This window comes from Talaromyces stipitatus, genomic scaffold (genome assembly GCF_000003125.1).
Source record: "Talaromyces stipitatus ATCC 10500 scf_1105507295541 genomic scaffold, whole genome shotgun sequence".
In the NCBI taxonomy this organism is placed as follows: Eukaryota; Fungi; Ascomycota; class Eurotiomycetes; order Eurotiales; family Trichocomaceae; genus Talaromyces; species Talaromyces stipitatus.
Window position 1 is genome coordinate 4,420,909 of NW_002990115.1, and position 18,297 is coordinate 4,439,205.

Sequence of the window (18,297 nt, forward strand, 5' to 3'; positions counted from 1 at the left end):
GGCTTACTTTGTAGCATCGTATTACCACGTGCCAACAGCGTCCTTTCTGTACACCAAGTAGCATCACCAAAGTTTCAGATAGACCATACCTAGGTAACTATAACTAGAGTGACTTATGGCTCGTCAGCTTGAAGGGACGAACACTCAGGGAATAGCCCAACAATCAGGTTCTGGCCTGTTCTATGTCGGTGAGCACAGAACACAGGGTCCGTACCTAAACAAGCAACAAAATACGAGGCTGTATAATCCAGGAGGTATATATATCAGTTGTGCTAACCTCTGAATGGTCTTCACTCGAATGCCACAGCCTCAACTCTCATCATTCGATATTCTAGATCGTAGCTAGTCACTCCTTCATATCCAACCTACGTGACCTTATACGCTATTCATATTTTTTTCTTTTCTTTTCTTCTTTCCACCCCCCCCCCCTTTGGTGTTGGGAAGATAAAAGTAGAATGAATGCAGTCTCTTTCCTCTATTTGCTGGCTTTGGCTACTACAAGCCAAGCCTTGCCAAACCCTACTCCTGCACCTACCCCAGCCAGCGGATTCGCTACACACGGACTTGCTATCGATGGTGCCATGACCACCCGTAGCATTGCTGCTGGTATCAAATATGCAAACCCTCCCGAGTGCATGACCATTGTCGTCGTCAATAGCCATGGAGATACAATCACCACCGCCCTCGACACGAACCCAAGTGCACCAACCCCGGTCTCCGGAAACACAGTCCCTGGTACCATGACAAACGGTGAGACAGCTTCCATTGCTGTCCCAACCAACTGGATTGGAAACCTGGCTATCAATGATGCTCGTTGGGGACTAACCGGCGATGACAGTTTGATTGAGGCCAACTTCGTGGTTCCGTATGGGGAAAGTGTTGCTGTGGGTGACATCGATGTCAGCTACGTGTAAGCATTATTCTTCCTGCTTCTTTAAAAGACTAAGAATACTGATATCCGGGTAGTGACGGTTTCTCTGTTGCCATTGTCTGCCACTGTGGTGGTCTTGACGATACCGTAGTCAGTGGATGCAACAAGAACTTGTTCAACCTTAACACCTGCCCTGTAAGTTTCACACAAAGATGAAACCTTCGCCCTAGACCTCGGGTGGATTTGTCTAATAGTATCCTCAACAGGATGACGATGGCCAAAACGCTTGCGTCAACCCGCTCCGTGCTGATCAGTTTGCTACTGCTCCCACGGACTTTTTCAAGCCCTGTGCTGGGGCTGCTTACACATTCCCCAGCGACAGCGGCGCCAACAGCTTTGGAACGTGCCAAACCGGGACATACACTTGCTGTGTTGGTGCAGCCTGCGCTGCAAACCCTAACCAGCCGGCCTAGTTCATACAAGGCCCATTGTGGTCGATATGTTCTCTACACTGCGATTGTACATATGTGACTTAGAACCATGTTGGGAAATATACCATGTACCTCTGGTGATATATAGAGTTGAAATTGTTCACAGCTGTCTGATCGAGTCCCAAGATGTTCATACTTGGCCGTCTTGGACACCTTGAGAGTTTAAGATGTAGTAAAAATCGAAAATATCAAATTAGATTGCTGAAACTAGAAAGTCTTATTAGCAAGCTTGGAAGCGTAAGTCAATGTTTCTTCATGACTTCAGTCAGACTTTTAGGGTTTAGGGCAATAACCCCAAAAAGGCAAAAAGACGCGACATTGATAGACAGCAATCAGGTCAATATTGCAACATTTGTTATAAGCTGTATTGTTCCTGGACGCATTGCTTATTCATAATGGGTCATAAATGATTATTGCTATTACTTTGATTCCAAATACTTAAGCCGTGTCCTTTCATGAAGACCGTTTCCTTATCAGTCAATTCTTAATTGGTCATCTAACTTGTCACCGCTGAATTTTAGAAGAGCACGTACTGTATACTGGAACTGGGCATATGTGCTTTGCAGAAATATAAGCCGATCTTATCGCTAGTCGGCTGATACACTGCGTAATCTCTGAAGATGGAATGAGGCGACCCTCTTCCTTTATCTCGGATATGTCGGGATGGTGTACCTATTAGCTGTCTTCGACCTCTTAACGTGACAGTTCGAGCTGCCGGTTTCGGGATCGCGAATCCAAAAAAGCCATGTACCTAGACCATGAAGAGAATGAGGCGCCGGAGCTAAGATATCAGAGTATACCAGATTGGGGAACCCAGTCGGCATCGAGCAATCAGATCAGTGAAAGTCAATCGGGGGCTGTGTAAGCTTCTAACCCCGCATCGAACAGGAAGGTCTCGTGGATGAGTGATTTATTCGATCCATCCTTCTTTCATCTGCCCTGGCTGAAAGAAGATATATCTTGCAGATCTATATCTTCATCGCTGACAAAAGTACTCACAGTCAAACTGTGCAAGACGGCACTATTCTACGTGGCACGCAATTAAACAGCCGAGCAAGACGGTATCGGCAAGAGGTACCGTAGGCTAGGTACATAATTAGATATCGGGATCCAACCTTGGAAAGACCACCATCTTGAACAGAATAAATCAGCTCGGTTTCCCCCGGACTTGAGACAATTTGAGCATACAACAAGTTGGAATTCAAAAAAGGAACAAAATGGCACCAACAGTGACAACCACAAAGACGACGTCCATCCTCAAACTACCACTTGACACTCGTAACGACCCATCTCTCCTCCATTTCAACCAACTTGTCTACATCCCCGAGACCGGTATCTGGGCACCCGGCAAAAAGAGCACCCCCATCTTCGATTTCTCATCTCACTTTGACCGTTCATCCGTCAGCTGGTTCACCGATGACTATGTCGGATTCAATGAAGATGTCATGGCACAAGCAAAGGAAATAGCACTCGCTGCAATCTCTAATGACCAGAATGCAGCGGAGGATATTCCGAATCCTTCTGTCATATTCAAACTGTCAAGGACTCATTGGTATAACGACTCCAAGTTGACAGCAACTAAACCGGTATACGATCGGAGATTATTAGATGCTCTGGACAGCGAAAGTGACGTCGACTCCATTCGTAAACAAAAGCTACAGAACCTGGAGGATGCACAAGAACACCAAAAAGAAAATCGAAACGAGATCGTATTGGCGGAATCATCATCACCGCTACTGGCATTTGGCGTAACGAATATCACTTTCCCTTCCAATTCGCTTCACTCCTCGCATCCGATCACCGTTCGACCGACGAATGCCACACGACGTAGCCAGAGCTTTGTGCATGACTCCGTTTCGTATGCATGGGATGTGAACAAGACCTTGTTCCCCGGCGGAGGTGCCGTTCTCAGTCTATACAAGGGCGTTGGTTCGACCAAGAAGATAGAGATTGGAAGGTATCAAAGTGACAATGGCAAGGTCATACCTGGTGGGGTTATGGTGATTGATTCTGATGAGGTTGATGTCTTGATTGCTGTTTTGACTTTGCTGGCTGTGCTGGCGCAGAGAGATAGTTTTTCGTTTCCAACGAGCAGGCACGTTGCTTGACTTTGTTATCTTGTGTAATGGATGCTCGGGCACAATGTGGATTTCGTTGGAGATTGGGAAATGGAATTCTGAAAAGCGTTAGATTATTAAAATTGATAATATTCTCTAAATAGACATGATCTGGGTAAGTAGTGCTTAGCTGATGTATATTACATGATGATCGGAATTATTTGCTATGTGAACATGAATAATTTGACCGAAAAAAGGGGTTAGAAAACAGAAAAGTTCCGTAAATCATCTCATGTCAATCATAAAATTCAATCCCAAGGGCCTCTCACCGCTGTATATAAAACCCAGTAACTGCGAGGTTCTTATCCTTGAGTTCATCCGTCGGCGTTCTAATACCCACACGATGGAATGGAATCTGTCCAACCATTGTTTGGCCTTTGAGACGCACATTAGCATATCCATCTTTGGCTTTGTCCCAAAGGCCAGCTTGTTTCTCGGGTTCACTGCCATCAACAGATCTATGGCTACTTAGAGAACCGGGTATATAGTCAGGCTGCCATGTAGGGTTGTCCAGCGTGCTACATGAAAGTTCAATATCGCAGATATCTAGGACCATTTGCTGTTCGCCTTCGCCTTCGCCACTAGGATGGTTAACCGGGGCAGTGGTTGGTTTAGGTGGACGGATGAATCCCATGATACGTATCTGTACCTGGGTAGTTGGCGGAATATCAATATCCTCAATGATTTTTATGGATGTGATGATTTTCAATGCTTTGCGCGAGCGCACATTGGATACCCACTCTTCGAAGACAACGCTTGAGGCAGAAATAATACATTTCAGCCAAGGCTGCCCCGGTTCAATCTTCTTCTCGTCGCCAATATTGGTATTTGGTTTGGTGGTATGGAGAAGTTTGCACCAAGCGAAATAATGGCCGTCTAACCGTGGCAAAATCCGCTCAGGAACGCTCCTTAGGTTAATCTTCTTTGGCAGCCCGTTCAGATCATATGAGGATGTAGAGACTTGTACATCGATCTTCGCGACAAAGTCGACCGGATACGGTGCGGTTGGGCCGTTCTCAATGCTGACATCTGTCGGACCGAGCCGAGAGAAAGCTTCGGTCTCCATTTGTTCATAACGACCGCCGGCATCCTCGATACTTGTGTCGATGCGGTCTTCCAAGCCACTGGCCATATATGCAGTCTGAAGAGCAAATTGTGTTTTTCCCGACGGCATAAGCGGTTGATACGCACTTTGTATCCGAGACGTTATCGGGGAAACGATAGTGCTCGCCGTATTCTGCGCGTACAGTCCGCCTATCCACAGCCCTAATTCAATCGGTAATGTGCTCAAACTTGCCCCTCGTAAAGTTGATGGATCTGATGAGGTTGAGATCACTCGAAATACTGGACTGGTGCAGAGAACTTTGCGCTTCTGATCGCCGCGGCACAGAACTAGCTGATAGTATCCGTCGGCAGTCTCGACGGGGACGCGAATGATGGCAGTTTCTCGAAGCACATGATGTTCTAGAGGCGTCCCAGAAGCCTTCTTCCGAAACCGTTTGATATCTCTCTGCCAGGCACGTTCATCATTGGGGTTCACCTGATCCGGCTGAATAGCCAGAGTTGGCGTAACATTGAGCCAGCTATCATTGAGGCCAAACAGTGCCTTTGCCTTCATCCCTGTCTTTCCAGACCAGCCTTTACACTGCATCCATATTGTACGGTCCTTCGGTAATGGCTCGTCCACGAATATAGAGATAGCAAGAAATGTATTACTTCCCTGATAGAATACTACGCCATGAGAGTGTCGTAAAATGGTGTAGTGTTTATTACTGACACTGGGATGCTCTATCAAGCCCCCAACAAAATGTCTTGCTTCCTGAAATGCCTTTTGAGCATGTCCCGCAGCAGCTTTTTTCCAACTCCCAGATGCCGACTCCGTCGCTGGCGATGTGTCGCTTACGAATGACAGACTGGTGCTTGTAGTATCTTGCTGAGAAGGAATGGCGCTGCCCGATGTCGACGACGGACTGGCGGTCAGTTCGCCATCCGTAATTACAGTACGTATAGGCGGCGGAGATGTGGTGTGAGGTGGTATATACGGAGTACGAATCGGGTCTGCTAGGTGTTCTGCCTCATCCTTACTAGATGCCAATGTATGTATGCCATCGTGCCCCAAGACAGTAGTGTCTTTCTTGCTGCCAAGTTTGTCGACGCTGATCGGTTTCCGTCGAATCTGGAATTGCACCGGGACTGTTTCCCTCTCGCTGTAGGGGGGAGGCGGAACACCATGTCGTATGACACCCTGCTCCTGTCCGGACATGATATTTGTTTTGTTGTCGATGATGAGTGTTATACTCTTGGTTATGGAGTTCGTATGCGAGCCATGTTGAAGACTGAGCAGATGCAAAGAATGTCGCACAACTGACAAACCGAGAAAAAGAAAGAACAGAAAGTCGAGGTTGATGAAGCCTCCGTCATTCCGCAGAATCCGAACTTATCGAAGATCCATGATTGGCTGAAGTGTATTTTGTGTATTGTTACCGTCTCGTATCACCTTATCCGTATTCTTCTCACTAAACGACGTGTATCACGATGTATTAAGGTTAATTGTACAATTCGGCATTCTGTCCTGACAAGACCTCGAAACATCGAAGGACATGGTTGGCGTATGAATAAGCCTATTTTTCAGCAACTGAAGGCTAAATAAAATAAATAATATCCTCTAAGTAAATTCTGAGATATAGTCTCGGAATATCCGTGGACTGTCCGCGAAGTCGCCTCTTCACTCGTATTACTAGTAATTTGGCTGTCCACTGGCGTCTGACTTTCTTCGCACACACACTCCAATCCGAACTGTTCATAAGCATTTTCAATGTCAGTTTGTCGAGGGAAATACTACTTGTCTCAACTCCGCCTGAATAATTACACTACACTCATCGTCTAGAAGAACACTCCGCACATAATCTCAAACCCGCTCGATCTTCTATCACCGAGGTCGTACCTATCATGCCAGTCACAGAACTTGCTCTATTCCATTTCAAGAACAACAAGAGCATCGACTCTCCAGAAAACGAGGCAGTCAAAGCAAAGCTTTTATCAGGAATTAAAGACCAGGCGTCCTACGCCTCGTATCCCGTCTATCTCCTGACCCAGGTAGAAGATCCATCTTACTTGTATCTTGTCGGTGGCTGGGAATCTGTGGAAACACATATGGAAAAATGGATTCCGTCAAAGACGAACCAAGATATTATGTTACAGCTACAGGACAACTTGGAAGTAGCCTGGTTACAGCATCTTGATGTCAGTCCTGGTACTCTATCTCCGGATTCAGTCAATCTTGAAAGTGAATGTTCAGGCATTCCGTTGGCTGCACCAGTGATTGCCATCAGTCGCTATTTCATAAATCCTCTGAAAAGGGGAGATTTTCAGAGTACACTTGCCACAAACAAACACCATCTTCTTGAATTTACTAAAGCGTCGAGTATTGGAGGTGGATGGAGATTGGATCCGGAGAAGACCGAGGACGTGGAGACCAATATGAAGGACGAATTTGTGCTCTTCAGTGGTTGGGGTGCTATTGAAAACCACCTCAAATTTGCAGAGACAGAAAGTTTCAAGGAATTTGGCAAGATCAAAGGTTATCTCGAGGGAGCAGAGATTAAGCATGCTGTACGGGTAGCGGCTTCCTTACACCGAATCTAAGATATTAGTGTATGTGTTCGGTCTTTGGTAATTTTAATTTTGCTAGCGAAGGCCATCAAATGTTGCTGCGGTATAAACGTAATTGCATCACCTGAGTCCACACACTAATACCAGCTTCCAAGAATGATAAATAGCTAGACACCCTTTTCGTAGAGTTTGCCGCCTGCTGCAGCGTCTATATGCATGGCCTCCTTCAATCCCAAGATATTGAATAATTCTTTAGGACTACCTTCCTTACCGGGAGTCGTGCCGGTTTCCTTGAGGTATTTGGCATCTGCTTTTACAGCCCCAGAGACCGCAACCAACGACAACCCCGGAAAAATAATGATACGAAATCCAAGGTCATGAGCTTCTTGCGCTGACAGGTACGGCGACACTCCACCAGGCACAGCATTAAAAAGAACAGGGGTTGGATTGAGGTCCTCACAAACTTGCTTTGCCTGCTCCTTTGAAGTGATTCCTTCAAGAAAAGCGACATCCGCGCCTAGCGTAATTGCGCGTTTTAATCTTTGCACTGCACTTTCATAGCCAAGAGACTCAAGCGAATCGGTACGAGCAATGATGACTATATCACCACCAGATTGTTCGCGAGCATTGACTGCAGCGCTGATTCGAGACAAAAACTCGGTCTCCTCGACAATTTGCTTGTTACGCAAGTGTCCACATCGTTTAGTGGTTGGTTGATCTTCCAGATGGAGAGCTGCCACGCCGCTCCGAATGTATTCAGTGACAGTTCGATGAATCATCAAAGAGCCTATAGTATTATAAGCCGTAAACCATGAATATCCTTAAAGTCTGCGGCGTCCTTTGATTCCATATTCTTACCTCCAAAGCCAGTATCGGCATCAGCAATAAGTGGCACGGATCGATCCAGATTAGCGATCATTTCTGCATTGCCGCGCATCTCGTTCAATGTGAGTACTCCAAGGTCTGGCATACCGAGGACAGAAGCGGCTGTCCCGGCACCGGTCTGGCAACATCAGCTAGTCTCTCCAAGATATCATCCGGTCGACTATTTGACAATGTAAATGTATTCTTACCATATATAGAGCATCGAAACCAGCCTGAAGAGCGATTCTTGCGGTCAATCCGTCAAAAACACCTGGGCATACAAGGATATTGTTTTTGTCTGCTAGAAGCTGACGCAATCGGCTGGTAGCTGAATCCATTTTGAGTTTTCCTTGAACGCCTCTGTACACAACTTCTATACCTGACAAAGAGAATGAGAATATGTGTCATAAGCCAGATGATCTTGCATCTATCTGCCCTTATATGAAAGCTTTGATCGTCAGGATATTCATGCAACCGTCCGGGCCGTTACCGGCCCGGTGTTCCAATGTAATGCCAGCGACGGACCGACTGCGAAAATTTATAAACATGAAGAATATTATCTCAACCGGACAATTATCATGAAATAAAATTGCCATTGGGAAATTGATCGAACTATCCAAACGAAGATGACCAACGACGGACGTTCCAAGTTTGGAGAAATTCTTCGCCTTCTCCATCAGACCCGGAATGTTTCACTTCCCGAGGCAGATAGTAAGTCGAATACATTACCTCGATTTTGAGTTATGCTCAAAGACTGACAAAAAATACCACGCATTCTATAGTTCATGTTATAGGCGATGGGAATGTTTTGGCCCAGCTGAAAACCTTAAACGAGCTCCTCCAGAGCCATGACCATCCTCGTGAGGCTACTGCCGTGAACGATGTCCTCATCCTTTGCGAGCAGCCTCACGAGCTAGGTGGCTTAGATTTACAGCCGCATCGTCAACTAGCAGGAGACGAAGAAGCTGAAATCCTATTCCTGGTATCTGCATGGCTGGAGGCCCTTAACTCAGCGGATAGAGCCAAAGAAAAACCAGAGCCACTCAGCTCACGCCCTCCAGGTCGTCGTGGTATGACATTGAGTGAGAAAGTCTTTGCAATGCATGATGTTGCACAAAATGGATTTGTGAAGGTTGGGGATCTCATTCGGGTTGACGTAGATTGGGTGATAGCCTCAGAGGCGTCATGGGCGGTAAGTTTCCTAGGAGAGGTGCTATTAGCCTCCTTGAAGGTATTAACTCTTTCTAAAGGGAATGGAAGCAACATATAACAGCCTAGGACAACCTGAAATCTTTCGCAATGACCGATTCTGGCTTGCAGGTGACCATGTCATTGATCCTCGAGTTAAGGACGTGCCTCAAGTCAAAGCACTTGTTGACGCCAGTGAAAGAGCTAAAAAGGTTTTCAAATTGACTGAGTATCAAGGAATGAACGTGCGTTCCAGTCTTTCCAATGCTTGGTGTTTGTAATCATGTTAATATCGGAAGTATGGGACCAGTATACCATCCTTCATACCGAATTTTACCGAGAAAGGGCCCAGCCCGGAATGCTCGTGATAGGATCTGATTCTCACACCTGCTCTTCTGGTGCGTTGGGATGTCTGGCAATCGGTCTGGGTGCTGCAGATGTCACTTTACCCTTGGTCACAGGAGAGACATGGTTCAAAGTCCCAGAGTCCGTAAATGTGAGATTGATCGGTTCCCCTAAACCGGGAATAGGGGGCAAAGATATTATATTATACATTTTGCAGCAATTGAAGAGGAACACGGTTGCATCGGAAAGAATTGTGGAATACACCGGTCCAGGGCTGCAGTATTTGACATCTGATGCACGATTTGCTATTTGCAATATGACTGCGGTAAGCTTAGTTGTTCTTTGTCATAAAAGGGGGCCAGCCGAACAACGATCGACCAATTGCTCATAAATTTCAGGAACTCGGAGGTATCACGGGTATATTCGTGCCTGATGGAACCACCCTCGACTTTGTGCAGAAACGCCTTCACCCGCGACATAAAACGGCCAGTATTTTCCTAAAACCAGACGAAGATGCGCAATATGCGGAGACGTACGAAATAAATCTCGGAAATGTCCATTCTTTCATTGCCAAGCATCCAAAGCCAGATGACGTCGTGCCTGTGGCCGAGTGTGAGAATATGCCTGTTGATGGATGTTTTATTGGTGCCTGCACTACAACTGAGGAAGAGCTGATTCTAGGTGCATTGGTACTTGAGCAGGGTCTCAAATCCGGTCTGAAGCCAGTGAACAAAGGAAATCGCAGGGTAGTCCCAGGATCGTTGCCCATTCAACGGAGGCTTCGCGAGCTCGGTTTGTTGGACATTTACGAGGCTTGCGGATACAAGATTGGGGTCCCGGGGTGCAGCTACTGCGTTGGCATGTCTGCTGATCAGGCTAAACCAGGTGAAGTATGGCTGTCGTCTCAGAATAGAAATTTCGAAAATAGGATGGGAAAAGGTAAGCCAGTGTCTTAAATACTCAACTGGATTGTCGGACGTCCGAACAGGGTTCATATGAATGATTAGGATCGTTTGCATATCTTGCTTCTGCAGCCACTGTTGCCGCGTCATCATTCGAGATGAAAGTCAAAGACCCACACGACCTGTTATGTCGAGTCAACCTTGCACGGTGGAATTCACTCAAGGCAATCAAAAAGACATCTGGTCTAAACGGCCAACAGAACTTGCAGGTCTTAGTGAATTATGTTGAACCCAATGGATTTGGAAACCCGAGCTCAATAGACCAATCGTCACTTCGAGCAGAGTATGTTGCAGCCTCTACCGAGGTCAGGGTTAACAATCCAGGGGAGCCGATCAACGTAAAAGCGGAGGAGAACGTATTGAAGGGTAAAATCCAGAAGTTAGGGAATTATATTGACACGGATGCGGTATGCATGAACTTGGTCCACAGCCGGATACACCACAAATCTCGCTAACAAATGGTGAAACTCAGTTGGCACCAGCAAACTTCCTCGTAGAAAGCAAAACCAATGAAGTGCTAGGTACGCATTGCTTGGAATATACACATCCGGATTTCCGACAGAAGGTCAAGGATGGGTTCAATATTGTCGTCGCCGGTACGGGATTTGGATGCGGATCATCTCGTGAGCAGGCAGTGATGGCTTTACTCGGTATGCACAAATTTCATTTTCTTCAACAAGTAACAGGAGAGCCGTCCACAAAGAAGTTGATTAACATCAACAGGGTGTGGTGTCCAGTGTGTCATTGCGAAGTCATTTGCGTTCATTTTTCAGCGTAACATGCCGAATCTCGGTCTTCTTGGCATAACCATCTCTGATGAATCCTTTTACGACGCGGCAACAGACGGCACAGAGATCTCGATCAATCTTAGTAATAACGAAGTCGTACTGGGCAAAAGGCAAGTGAAGTTTGAACTGAGTCAGATGGAAAAGGAACTCTTCGACCACGGCGGTATTTCATCGGCTTTCCAGAAGTTTGGTAAGAGCCTATTTGAAGCCATGACGGCGCCGAAAACTCTGCCAGCCAGAGCAGAGAGGAATTCAAGCAATGCCAACGCGCGTGCCGAATTGCAATGGTAGATTGTATCAGTCTGGATGGGCATCGATAAGCTGGAAGAATATACGTAGTGTATCCTGCACGAATATAATAGCCAATATGATCACAATGCTGTCCTGAAAATGTCAATCATTTCTTAGTGACTGGACCGAATAACCCGAGAACAGATGGCTTCGCTTGCACAGCGCCACATGAATTTATGACATCCATAGCTGGGGCAGCGAAGTTCCGCAATCACGATGTAGGCATTTCGCATTATTGTATGAAGGATGATGACATTTAATTGGCGAGATTTCTGATATTGCTAGCACTGTGACTGATGTGTCGATTGAAGTAGAAGTCGAAAAATGAGGAAATAGATGAAAGCCGAGCCAGTGAAGATGCGTCGTCGCCCGCATGTCGGAACTTAAACGTAACAGCGTTTCACCAAAAAGGACGCTTTTCAAGGGATTCTGGTATTTTTGTGGTATTTGCGAACCGTTTCGTAGTTCGACTTATCTATTCTATTGGAATCTTTTGGTACCAAGTTAGTCCGAACGGGGTTAGGCTCTGATAGGAGCGTACAACCTGGGCGAGGAATAGTTGACTCAGTAGTGCATTCATCGTTTCTAAGATGATTCTCAAAACTGAATCTCTCCTAATTTTACCTTCTTATATGAAAGAATGATGGGATTCCGATCATTTTGCCTTGGATCTGACGACTTTATTTGTAGCTCTATTAGTCTAGCCATTGCGGCAAACAAGCAGGATGCCTCGACCTCGACAACACATAGGATCAGTGGATTCAGCAAATCCGAAGAGTCGTCGGATTGCTTGCAAGAGTTGTCGGCAGGCAAAGGTATGCATAGCAAGCGATGCAAACTCATCACGTCTTCCGTCTGATCCCCACTGCATTAGATGCGCTGCGAACTATCAGCAGGCGGCAAGACTCCATGTTCAAGATGCCGGCGAATGGACCGCGACTGTAGAGTAGAGCTGGAGTTCAAGCGTATGAACAAGCCCGAGTGAGTCTGACTACACCATGTTATTGATCGAATCAGCAATATTGAATTTCCAACACAGAAAACTTGAAGAGTTAGAGAGAGAGATTCGAGAACTTCGATCTTCTATTGCAAATACCTCGGCCACTGGTGCGCCCTTGCTAGAAGGAATAACTCGAGATCAGCAGGCGACAAATAGTCAAAGCATACCAGAAATCAGAACGGAACACTATCAACCTGGCAATCAACTATTCTCTATTCTGCCAATATTACCTTTCGAACAAAGGTCAACTTCTATACCAATTGACACCCCATCGCAAAAGTATAAACCAGCCAGGTCCCTTAATGATATCACTCTTGCACCAGACAAGGTCACCAAACTATTTCACATGTAAGTCTAGATGATCATGCCTTGTCATTGCGCATTTGCTAAATCTACGCAGCTTCTTTGATAAATATCACCCACATCACCCGATCCTCAACCCACTCACCACGCCGGAAGAATACTTTAGCAAATCAGCATTGCTGTTCTGGACGATATCATATGTCGCATCTCGACGGGACGTCGATGACCCGCATTTGTTAGTCAGTTTGATCCCATCCGTCAAGAAGCTCCTATGGGAGATGATTTCCAATCCTCCCCATACGTTAGAACTTGTGCAGTCTATAGTGCTTATATGCATGTGGCCATTTCCCACTTCCTCACTTACAACTGACAGCACTGTAAGTCTGGCTACGCTGGCACATTCCATCGCATTGCAACTAGGTCTACATCGTCCCGATGCCATCAGTGACTTTTCACGGACACATAAACGATTAAGCCAGAATGAGATTTCGGACTGCTTAAAAACATGGTCAGCTTGTTATATCGCATTACAAAGGTATCCTGACTGGCTAATTGTGTTAAGTATCTATTCAATAGACTGACAGCTTTCCCACAGTAATTTATTTACAGATGGGCAACCCTCGCCATCCTCGTATTGGACTATTGACCGTCTCAGTAACCAAGATGACCATACACTAATACCAGAGGCTATTGTACAGCAGCTCAAAATCTATCGTTTTGTGACGTGCACCTCTTCGAGTATTGCCGGGGTACCTCGATTTGCGGAAGGCTCAGCTCGGCCAGGTGATACTCTTCCTCTACTGGCTTTACTCGAGCAAGAATTCCACGAGCTTGGAGCAAGTATTGGCCATGGATTGACAGGTGAGGTCCATTCTCATGAATCCTCCATGGATGTGAAGGCTACTAAAATCTCCCAACAGACGAAAACAGCATCTTACTAGATGGAGCAGGTCTCCAACTCTATATCTTCTACCTCATGGAACTTAGTGGTTCCCACCTTCGCAAAATGGCCCTTCTTCGGGGCTATAGCCTAGCAATCGGCCTGATACGGCGAGCTTCGGATCTCGCTATGAAGTCCGATTTCATACACTACGGATCTCAAGTCCTATTTCAAGTGCTATCATTGGCTGCCATGTTTATACTGAAACTGAGCTATTCCGGCTACTCTAGATTTATTGAGGTTGAAGAGGGGAAGCGCATGTTTCATATTGGAGCTCAACTGATTCGACAAACTTCACTAGAGGATAATGATCTTCAAGGACGTATGTCGAAGATATTAACTCAGCTTTGGAGTGGATACGCTCGGATTGGGAAATGTGATGAGGAACCAAGTTTGAAACTCAGAACCCGGCTAGCGGCAAGTCTTCTCCATGATCTCTTATGGTCCTGGAGAAATGCATTTGGTAATCAGGGCAATGACAAGACTACTTCTCAGGGTATAAAAGGGCCCCATCACCTGCTGGTTAGTTTTCCAGATGCTGACGAATACAACATTAGCTACGACTTCGCAAGTAGCTATTCCTACTCAGAGAGAGGCATCTCATAGCACAGTTGATGGCTTTAATTACGATTTCCAAGGTTTGGATGGGATGTTAGAATCAGACTTTCTGTCACTATTCTCATTTAACTACGAAGAAAACGAAATATCGTAATGATAGGCTGATTATCTTCCATCAGTTTCGTCAAGCAGTCAGGCTAATCCTTCAAACCTGATGTCAGAAAAGTTGCAGAGCTTGTTTTAGATCCTCAATGATGTCGTCCTGAGAGAAATGAAAAGTCAGTTCCTTGCCAACAGTAGGACTCGGCGTGCTTGCGACTTACGATATGCTCCAGACCAACGGAAAGACGAATAACAGCACCCTCCACACCTGTAACCTCTTTCCTGGACGCGTAATGTTCATCAAGCACGTGTATTAATGTCCTAAGAAGATTATAAGTTCTGAATCTAAATGGCATACTTGACTACTTACTGCGGAGTTCCTAGTCTGGAAGGAAAGAAGAAGTTAGCATCAGCAGCATTCCTTGCTCAAAAATAGCACAATCCGAGGCAGAATGAAACCATTACCCATGTGATGACTTGATCAGCTTTAAATTAGCAATAAAAGCTGCTGCTTTTTGTGCTCCGCCCTTCTTTAACCCAAAATGCAATACTGCTCCATATCCAGCCTTTTGACGCAAGTACTTCTCCGTGCGAGGAAAAGTAGAATGTGCTGTGATACCTGGAAAAGTCACGTTTGTGACGTTCTCATGCGTCTGTAACCATGCGGCAAGTGACAACGCGTTACTGTTATGTCGGTCCATCCTGGCTGACAGGCTTCCAAGTCCGGCCAAGGCGAGTGCCGTCGCAAATGGGTTAAGACATGGACCACCATCGCGAAGGATGGCCATTCTAACGTATAGTATGTACGCAATCTCGCCAAAAGCTTCTGCAAAGTTCAAACCGTGGTATCCAGGTGAAGGTGTTGTGAGATGAGGGAATCTCGAGGAATGGGTTTTCCAAGGGAATTTGCCGCTATCGACGATGACCCCGGAGACAGTTGTACCAGTGCCTGTTACCCATTCAGATGTTGAGTTGATTACAATATCGGCTCCATGGTCAATTGGACGGATGAGATATCCTGCAACACCCGCTGTATTGTCTCTACAAAATAGTCAGATCGTTACCATCCCCGGAATTGGTTTTGTGGTGAACTCACACAACGAGGGGAACGCCTACTTCGTGGGCCACTGATGCCACAGCCTCGATATCTGCGATTTCGAGAGAAACGCTGCTGATACTCTCAATGTACACGGCGCGTGTCTTCTCATCAATCACATCTCGGACAGAATCCGTATCATTAATATCGACAAACTTGACATTGATTCCAAGTGGTGGGAGTCGGTATTTGAATAGAGTGTACGTCTCTTCAGATATTGTAGAAGGCGCAATAATATTCTCACCGGCCATGGCTAGAGCAGCGATGGCCATCCAGTGCGCGGCTTCTCCCGAACTAAATGAATCAATATTAGCATGTATATAATAGAGCTTGCGGTCAAAAAATACTAACGAAGTAGGAAGAGCTGCAGCTCCGCCTTCTAATGCTGCTATCCTTTGCTCAAAAACACTTGATGTGGGCTGGATAAAGTCAACTCATAGTTTCTCTGATGAGCAAGGACAAAAAGTCTTGAACAGGGTTTGCAAACTGAAATGAGAATGATAGCATACATTTCCGAGACGACTATAAGCAAAGTCTTCCGTCTTTCCAGCAAAGATATCCGCCCCATGCTGGCTATTGTTGAAGGTGAAAGACTGCAAATGAGAGCTATTAGTACTTTGCAGATGCAAATGGTGACAGACTGGTCAGCCATACAGTTGATGCATAAATAGGAGTAGTCAATGCACCAGTCCCTGACTGAACATTGTGCGCGTCCTCTCTGTCATCGGAGTATCGTCAGCACGAAACACTTCTCCAGTCGGGTTAAGAGAATCGTGCACGATACCCTGCGTGTAGAGCTAAGCTCTCGTAGTGTAAAGGATGTTCCTGAGCCGACATGCCTGTTAGTTTGTCGTATTCTAATCCCCTTACAGCAGCGTGTTCTTCCAGATAGAGTAGTAGTCGTCTTTGAAGATATTTGCTTTTAGCATGGCGTGATCCCCGCCGAAGATCCGTCTTATCTCGTGTGGGGTTTCTGACAGAGTGCCCGGATGCACAGCTATTTACCTTCTTTTCTCTTTTCCTTGCCGATATATTCACACCGACTTCTCGTTACATTCATTTTGCTCGCATTTCATATGTAGCTGGTGATAATCTTTGGCCATGTACGTAGAATCTGAATCAATTTCTGGTTCATATTATAGGGTTAGGGTTAATTCTAGCCCTAATGGGACCTGATTTGCTCTATCTTGGCCTAATACGATCCTCCATATCCATATATTTGCCGCGCAAGCGATTGCAATGCCGGTAAACGTGGTCATGAGGTTCACACGGTCAGCATTGTCTCCGTGAAGCAGTGAATTCGAAATCTCAGTAATGCGCTGAGCATATGCCAAACATGATCGCGCAGCAACCGAGGCCCAGCCACTCTCAGATACGAATGGGGATTCAAATGGTAGAAATCCTTGTTGCGTGATGCAATGTGTATGTAGTATCAACATTTGTATTGGTATAAACTGGCTGCCAGTTCCGAGTAATTTGTGAACACCGCAAGCACCGCAATTGGCAAGTGACCAATGCACACACGATCAGGTAAGTTTGCTGACCAGGTTTCAGTCGTGAATTCCATTTCCCTCAGCTCATTCTCATGATGTACTGAGGAACTGCTCTCTCTAATAGCCAAATTTGCAAGTAAGTCCGTACATGCACCCCATATATTGATCGCTCCGATAGCATATGCGACAATATTATCATTGGAATATACTCCATTAAATGACTGGTGGATATCAGGTCCGTCATACACCTCACCAAAAACATTAAGACGGTCTGGACATGGCAGCTGTATCCTTAGTTTATGGACACTAATTTTTTGAGGACGCACCATGATATATGAGACCGATCGATCTAATATGAAAGTGAACCACATTGTCCGGCGCGCCCTCTCTCGCTCAACTGGCGGACGACGCTGATGATACTCTTTCCCGAGCCGTAAAGCCTGTGCCATATGGATAACCAAACCAATATAAAGCCAAACTAGATTACAACTACCTGCGAAAAATTCGCTCCATCCCAGCAGAATGTTAACTAAGATGTTTCTTACCGTTGGGCGGAATGAGCTGTCCTTTGATAACGCCTGGCCGATAAGTGCCAATCGGTTGGATACATCCCTGCCGGTTTCCCCATTGAAGCACTCCTCTGACTCATCGTGATCAAACTGTAGGGCTGCTAAGCTACAGATGGCGGCTCGCAAAGGAAGGGGCTGTTCCAGGAATCGCCTGCCCTCAAAAGCCGGCTGGTGAAAAGCATACCCAACTAACGAGTATTCAGGAGACAAGAAAGCTTTTGCCAGAATTAGAGTTTGATTCTCGGAGAGAAAGTCATTTTAGCCTAATGGCATATTATTCATCAACTGCAAACTAACTTAATCTCTCCGGATATGCTGCACGCATCATCAACCCACGCTCGGAATGACCGAGACGACCAATCGAGTTTCCTCATCATCTTCTCCACCTCCATCTATTTGCAATATAGCCAGATTTATCATATGCAGATTTCAACAAAGTTGAACACTGTAGGCCAGACTATTTCTAAGACTTCTAACTTCTTGAATTACTGATCATTGTTGACCAACGCTAGATACCAAGGCACTCCTCACCCCTTTATGCACATGACTGATTATTTACAAAGCGAAGGGAATATGACGAGGACATTATATTGGCACCTAGGATAACACATGGACTTTAGATAATCCGTACTTACTACTTAGGTAGTGCTCATGTGTATATATTCTGACAATACTTGGAATACAGATACATTAGAGAAACTGCAGCA

General features: G+C 45.8%; 7 protein-coding genes across 9 annotated transcripts; 4 read left to right on the top strand and 3 right to left on the bottom strand.

The window, feature by feature from the left end:
- Positions 1-455: 455 nt before the first annotated feature.
- Positions 456-1,344, top strand: TSTA_039560 (uncharacterized protein; the record flags this gene model as incomplete). Its single annotated transcript, XM_002481148.1, has 3 exons — positions 456-910; positions 967-1,066; positions 1,138-1,344. 3 exons carry the CDS (start codon positions 456-458, stop codon positions 1,342-1,344), a joined length of 762 nt encoding a protein of 253 aa, XP_002481193.1.
- A 1,235-nt stretch (positions 1,345-2,579) lies between these two features.
- On the top strand, positions 2,580-3,552 carry TSTA_039570 (uncharacterized protein; the record flags this gene model as incomplete). The annotated part of the gene is made up of 2 exons (XM_002481149.1): positions 2,580-3,435; positions 3,458-3,552. The coding sequence occupies 2 exons, from the start codon at positions 2,580-2,582 to the stop codon at positions 3,550-3,552; spliced, it is 951 nt and encodes a 316-aa protein (XP_002481194.1).
- Positions 3,553-3,744: 192 nt separating this feature from the next.
- TSTA_039580 (LipA and NB-ARC domain protein) lies at positions 3,745-5,742 on the bottom strand (the record flags this gene model as incomplete). Its single annotated transcript, XM_002481150.1, has 2 exons — positions 3,745-4,669; positions 4,727-5,742. 2 exons carry the CDS (start codon positions 5,740-5,742, stop codon positions 3,745-3,747), a joined length of 1,941 nt encoding a protein of 646 aa, XP_002481195.1.
- Positions 5,743-6,428: 686 nt separating this feature from the next.
- Positions 6,429-7,200, top strand: TSTA_039590 (uncharacterized protein; the record flags this gene model as incomplete). Its single annotated transcript, XM_002481151.1, has 2 exons — positions 6,429-7,091; positions 7,171-7,200. 2 exons carry the CDS (start codon positions 6,429-6,431, stop codon positions 7,198-7,200), a joined length of 693 nt encoding a protein of 230 aa, XP_002481196.1.
- Positions 7,144-8,383, bottom strand: TSTA_039600 (carboxyphosphonoenolpyruvate mutase, putative). 2 transcript variants are annotated; one of them, XM_002481152.1, is made up of 3 exons: positions 8,165-8,383; positions 7,950-8,094; positions 7,144-7,878 (listed from the first exon to the last, which is right to left on the bottom strand). In XM_002481152.1, exons 1-3 carry the CDS (start codon positions 8,291-8,293, stop codon positions 7,259-7,261), a joined length of 894 nt encoding a protein of 297 aa, XP_002481197.1. In that variant the 5' UTR covers positions 8,294-8,383; the 3' UTR covers positions 7,144-7,258. The 2 variants fall into 2 exon arrangements, with proteins under 2 accessions (XP_002481197.1, XP_002481198.1); XM_002481153.1 differs by having other exon boundaries at positions 7,950-8,383.
- A 198-nt stretch (positions 8,384-8,581) lies between these two features.
- On the top strand, positions 8,582-14,347 carry TSTA_039610 (aconitase family protein; the record flags this gene model as incomplete). Its single annotated transcript, XM_002481154.1, has 15 exons — positions 8,582-8,666; positions 8,738-9,147; positions 9,206-9,388; positions 9,454-9,813; positions 9,887-10,427; positions 10,496-10,857; positions 10,923-11,100; positions 11,174-11,428; positions 12,234-12,344; positions 12,480-12,510; positions 12,569-12,877; positions 12,930-13,367; positions 13,428-13,693; positions 13,753-14,294; positions 14,330-14,347. 15 exons carry the CDS (start codon positions 8,582-8,584, stop codon positions 14,345-14,347), a joined length of 4,089 nt encoding a protein of 1,362 aa, XP_002481199.1.
- A 109-nt stretch (positions 14,348-14,456) lies between these two features.
- TSTA_039620 (O-acetylhomoserine (thiol)-lyase, putative) lies at positions 14,457-16,457 on the bottom strand (the record flags this gene model as incomplete). Of its 2 annotated transcripts, XM_002481155.1 has the most annotated exons (9): positions 14,457-14,592; positions 14,654-14,753; positions 14,803-14,817; positions 14,898-15,473; positions 15,529-15,822; positions 15,880-15,947; positions 16,038-16,121; positions 16,183-16,246; positions 16,399-16,457. In XM_002481155.1, 9 exons carry the CDS (start codon positions 16,455-16,457, stop codon positions 14,548-14,550), a joined length of 1,305 nt encoding a protein of 434 aa, XP_002481200.1. In that variant the 3' UTR covers positions 14,457-14,547. The 2 variants fall into 2 exon arrangements, with proteins under 2 accessions (XP_002481200.1, XP_002481201.1); XM_002481156.1 differs by having other exon boundaries at positions 14,654-14,817.
- Positions 16,458-18,297: the final 1,840 nt, after the last annotated feature.

Bases quoted from the DNA above. Each gene is read 5' to 3' on its own strand.
- TSTA_039600 (XM_002481152.1), bottom strand. From the start codon at position 8,293: ATGGATTCAGCTACCAGCCGATTGCGTCAGCTTCTAGCAGACAAAAAC. The intron at 8,095-8,164 runs GTAAGAATACAT...TGATGTTGCCAG, and splicing joins GTTTCGATGCTCTATATATG to ACCGGTGCCGGGACAGCCGC. The intron at 7,879-7,949 runs GTAAGAATATGG...ATAATACTATAG, and splicing joins TGCCGATACTGGCTTTGGAG to GCTCTTTGATGATTCATCGA.